The sequence below is a fragment of the Chiloscyllium plagiosum genome, chromosome 32, assembly GCF_004010195.1.
Source record: "Chiloscyllium plagiosum isolate BGI_BamShark_2017 chromosome 32, ASM401019v2, whole genome shotgun sequence".
Taxonomy (NCBI): domain Eukaryota; kingdom Metazoa; phylum Chordata; class Chondrichthyes; order Orectolobiformes; family Hemiscylliidae; genus Chiloscyllium; species Chiloscyllium plagiosum.
The window spans coordinates 17,947,236-17,952,099 of NC_057741.1; the positions used below are offsets into that span (position 1 = coordinate 17,947,236).

Below are 4,864 nucleotides of genomic sequence, written 5' to 3' on the forward strand. Positions count from 1 at the left end.
GGCTTTTGCCCGAAACGTCGATTTCGCTGCTCGTTGGATGCTGCCTGAACTGCTGTGCTCTTCCAGCACCACTGATCCAGATATTGTACTCTATGCTACTTTCTCCCCACCCCCACCCTCCTCTAGCTTATCTCTCCACGCTTCAGGCTTTATTCCTGATGAAGGGCTTTTGCCCGAAACTGGATTAGTGGTGCTGGAAGAGCACAGCAATTCAGGCAGCATCCGAGGACAGGCAAAAGCCGAGAAACGTCGATTTTACTGCTCCTTGGATGCTGCCTGAACTGCTGTGTTCTTCCAGCACCACTAATCCAGAATCTGGTTTCCAGCATCTGCAATCATTGTTTTTACCTAATGTCTACAACTGCCTTCTGAATATATTCATTGTGTTAACTGTCTCCTAGTCCCCAGTTCGTGCATTGATTTGTGCGCTGAAACATATGCATTTTAAATAACAGTTCCTCCGGCCAATGGTTACATACTACCATTCTGTCCGGTATAAAGTTGTTTTACAGAGTCATAGAGTCCGATTCTTATTGAAGCGAAGATCATCTGTCTCTGGAGGCCGGCAACTAATCCATTGTACAAACTCCTGGGTCCTTCGGTTCTGACGATGGTGCGAATTGTCCCCCAGACGCCGCGGTATTTGATACTTTTGGGAACTCCGACTTCTGAGGATCGTGTGGCTTCGCCTTGAATCTAAACCAGGTGCAAGTGTGTGAGTTCAAGTGGCGGCAGCATGAGAGCAAAACTGACGCATGTTCTGATTTATTTGATTTATGCAAAATTTATTAACATGCAAAATAAATTAATCGCATGCAACGAAACGTGCAGATATACTTCAGAGTTTACTCTTTATTTAAATAAAAACGGATTACTCCCTCCCCGCCCGTTACCTGTAATCTGACTTTAGACGTATCCAGGGGAAATGTGATGAGATCAGCAAAGCAAGCTGCTGTGCCAGCACTCAGGATCTGCACACCAGGAGTCACTGGAATGCTTGAAGGTTTTAGGCCCACCATCCTCAACACAGACCGTGGAACTTTGCAAAGTGCTAGAAAGAAATAACGTAATCATATTGTCGACAATGCTATTCAGGTTACCCTGAGTTGCTTTTATGATCCTGATTTTTTTGTGTGTATATTATTGGTACATTGCTACAAACTGACTTTTCATGACACCTAACTATTCTATTTTACACTGCACCTCGCCATTTTATTTCCATCTTTTAAATCCTGGTAAATTGATGGCAAACACCAGCTCTGCTTATTAGCCCATGGAATTCACCAGCATCACTTTTCTTCATCAAGATAATCTATCCACGACCCCACTCCCACCTCCGTTTCTTGGCCAAAGGCCTAGAACTAAAATGCTGGAGCCTGGTTCCACACTATTAACTCTCTCCTTCACACCCAGTCAATGCTATTCAACCAAGTGCAGCATCACCCCAAACCCTGTTTTAGTCATTGCCAACATCTCTCCGTGTATAAATTCTCCACTGGAGGCACTCACTGAATAGAGTTCATTGACCAGGTCCCTCTGTAAATAAAACAATGTTTCTTTTTAGAATCAGCCTCTTCAGAAACATTATGATCTCCCTCTGGAGTATGGAGGGACTTGAAACTAGTTCAGAGGTTGGGACACCACCACTGCACTATAGGCGACCCTTAAGGCATTAGCCTGGACCTACATCCAGTGACATTGTCAATTCACCACAGTCTCCCCTACAACAATCTGAGATCAGCACAGATGAGAATCCAGCCTGAAACTTGCTCATTGAATAATAACAAGGAACATCATTAAATTCAGGAACGTTTGTACCTAAGTCAGAAGGATGTTTTCATGTACAAGTTACTTAGACATTGGTTAAAACGTAACTGGAATTTGTGACAAAATATAACGATCGTCCCTGTGAGAAGTGCGGTAAGTCCACAGTACAATCCTTTTAATTCCAGTACAAGCAATAACGACAAACGTTGCAGATTTCTGATCAATACTTTCAAATGGCTCACCATTACCTTCAACGGATTGGTGCTTTCTCGCCCTGCACAGTGAAGAGTAATCCCCTGAGGAATTCCTCGCCCATGTCGACCAACTGCTGTTCCTTTAAAATGACCACAGCTTTGCCCCTTTGGGGTTTTTGTTGTTATGCAACTAAGACAAGTTCGGGTGAGACAACCAAAGTGCAGCAAGAATTGGGCGTTCCGAGGTAGGAAGTGTGGGCTGATTACCCTTATCAGCACCACCTCAGTTTAAATGTGTGGCAACGTTCCATCGAATTAGCGAGAAGCTTGGCTAAAATGTGCAACTCTAACCTTTGTTGACCTAAGTGGCCCAGAAAGAACACATCTCCAGCAGCAGAGAGTGATTTTGGAGCCGCTAAATGACGTACAAAGATGAGGATGTTATGGGTTCGTTTATGGGTTTTACGTTATCTGTAAATATTTACTGTGAAGCATTGCTATTGAAAACGAGAACCCAAAACAAATTGGAAGTGAGAAGACTTTGCTCAACATCTTGTAAAATTTGGGATAGGTGTTTAATCTGTTCGACTTTCACAAGCGACAAAAAAGTGCTGCTGTCAATTTCTCAACAACTCAACTTTACAGGGCACTAAGACAGGGAGTTTTGTTATCTTAATTATTTTTATGGTCCTTTTGTCAGTCATTGGTAATGCAATAAAACATGTCGATTACGTGGAAGTTGTCAAAGTTCAGAATTTTCTCAAATTGGAGTTGTCCCAGTTGTACAATTGAGTTGCAACGAGAAAAATATAACATGTAGGAAGTCATCAAGAGGAAAAAGATGCAAAAAAAGTATAATTATATAGTATGTTATGCAATTGGGGAACGATATGTTTCTGTGCATTGGTTTCACGCCCGGTCGCCTCTTCCTCTGAGAGACTCCCACTCCGGTAAAGCCAATAGCAATGGAGTGATCCAGGAGGCCCGGCCCAAGATAGCCAATAACCAAGCAGAGATCCAGGAGGCCTGGCCGAGGAAAGCCAATGACAGAGAGGGAACCTTGATACTGGGCGAGGCCACTGTCCTCAGGGTTAAAGAAGAGCCCAGACTTTGCAAAGGGCGGTTACTGCTGGTCCAGGGCTCCGGCCAAAGTTTACATACATTGCTTGCAATTGTGCCGGAAATGCAGACACTTCAAGTGGGCTATCCTGGTGATTTTTTCCCCCAGATTCAAAAGGTGCCATTGATATGAAATAACGTGTAATTTGCAAAAAGCAGATGGCAAAGCTGATGTTTTAAGCCTGACTTGTCCTGCCCTGACTTGAAGCCACGTCATTCAGTTTTACTACAGTTCATTTATTAATGTTAATTGCTCGAAAAGATTTTTAAAATGGTTTCCACCTCTGCTTCATCAAACCGAGTTGCTTCAACCCTCAAATCTTAACTAGGAGAGTGTCTTCAAGGGATCCAGTCGGATTCCTGCTCCTCAGCTCTAAACTAGTTTAGTTTAAACTCCCTTTCTCTTTGGTTGAAATTCTATTTTTAAGAGGAGATGATGGCCTATTGCTGGACTGTATATCTAGGGACTGAGTTGGTCCAACTCGGATACCTCCCTCCCCTTTCTTGCCCTCTCCATTTCCATTTCCAGAGACAGTCTCCAGTCCTCACGTTCTCCCTGTATATCTAGGGACCCATCATTCTAAACTCACTCGCACTGTCAATGCTCTTATTGCCTCTGGTGATCTCCCCTCCACTGCCACCAAACTCCCCAGCCCCGCACTGCCCGGTTCTACGTGCTCTTCAAGATCCACAAGTCCAACTACCTCGGCTGACCCATCATCTCAGCGTGCTCCTGCACCACCAAATGTATCTTGTCTAACCTCTACTCCATCTTCTCCCCCTTGGTTCAGGCACTTCCCACCAACATCCACAACACCAACCATGCCCTCCATCTCTTAAGTAACTTCCAGTTTCCTGGCCCCCAGAGCTTTAACTTCATGATGGATGTGCAGTTCTTGTATGCGTCCATACCATACAAGGATGGCGTCCTGGCCCTCTGCTTCTTTCTCTCCAACAGACCCATCTAGTCCCCCTCCACCAATACCCTCCTCCGCCTCGTTGAACTGGTCCCCACTCTTAATAACTTTTCCTTTAACTTCTCCCATTTCCTCCAAATCCAGGGGATGTCCATGGGCACCTGGATGGATCCCAGCTACGCCTGCCTCTTTGTCAACTATGTTGAACAGTCCCTTTTCAATACCTACATAGGTATTGTGGCCCAACTCTTCCACCATTATATTAATGACTGCATCAGTGCAGCGTCCTGCACCCAGGCTGAACTAGAGCAGTTCATCAGCTTCACCCACAACTTCCACCCCGCCCTCAAGTTCACTTGGTCCAACTCGGATACCTCCCTCCCCTTTCTTGGCCTCTCCATTTCCATTTCCAGAGACAGTCTCCAGATGGACGTTTACTACAAGCCCACAAACTCCCATAACAAACTGGAGTACACCTCCTCCCATCCAGTATCCTGAAGAACTCCATCCTGTTCTCCCAATTCCTCTGCCTCTGCTGCATCTGTTTAGACAAAGAGACATTCCATTCCAAAGTATCCTAGATGACCACTTATTTGAACAGCTTGCTTTCCCTCCATCCATCATCCAAACAGCCCTCTGCCACACCACCTCCATTCCCTGCTCTAGTGCTTTAAACCCCCCCTCCAAATGCAATAAGGACAGAGTCCCCCTTGTCCTCACCTACTACCCCATCAGTCTCTGTATCCACCGCATCACCCTTAAACACTTCCGCCAACTCCAAATAGACTCCACCACCAAGAACATCTTCCCCTCCCCACCCCTCTCTGCCTTCTTCAAGGACCATTCCCTTCGACAGTCCTTGGTTTG

General features: G+C 45.3%; 1 protein-coding gene across 2 annotated transcripts in view; it reads right to left on the minus strand.

Annotated features, from left to right (window-relative positions):
• The window catches only part of ucp1 (uncoupling protein 1), a 15,023-nt gene extending 12,865 nt beyond the window's left edge, over positions 1-2,158 (minus strand). Inside the window, exons 1-3 of one of the 2 annotated variants that reach the window (XM_043674138.1) lie at positions 2,016-2,158; positions 894-1,051; positions 483-696 (exon numbers count right to left, since the gene is read on the minus strand). In XM_043674138.1, coding sequence (XP_043530073.1) covers positions 483-696; positions 894-1,019 — 340 coding nt within the window. In that variant the 5' untranslated portion in view covers positions 1,020-1,051; positions 2,016-2,158. Of the gene's footprint in view, positions 1-479; positions 697-893; positions 1,052-2,015 lie in introns of both variants that reach the window. The other variant, XM_043674137.1, reaches the window with a different exon arrangement.
• Between the last annotated feature and the right edge of the window lie 2,706 nt (positions 2,159-4,864).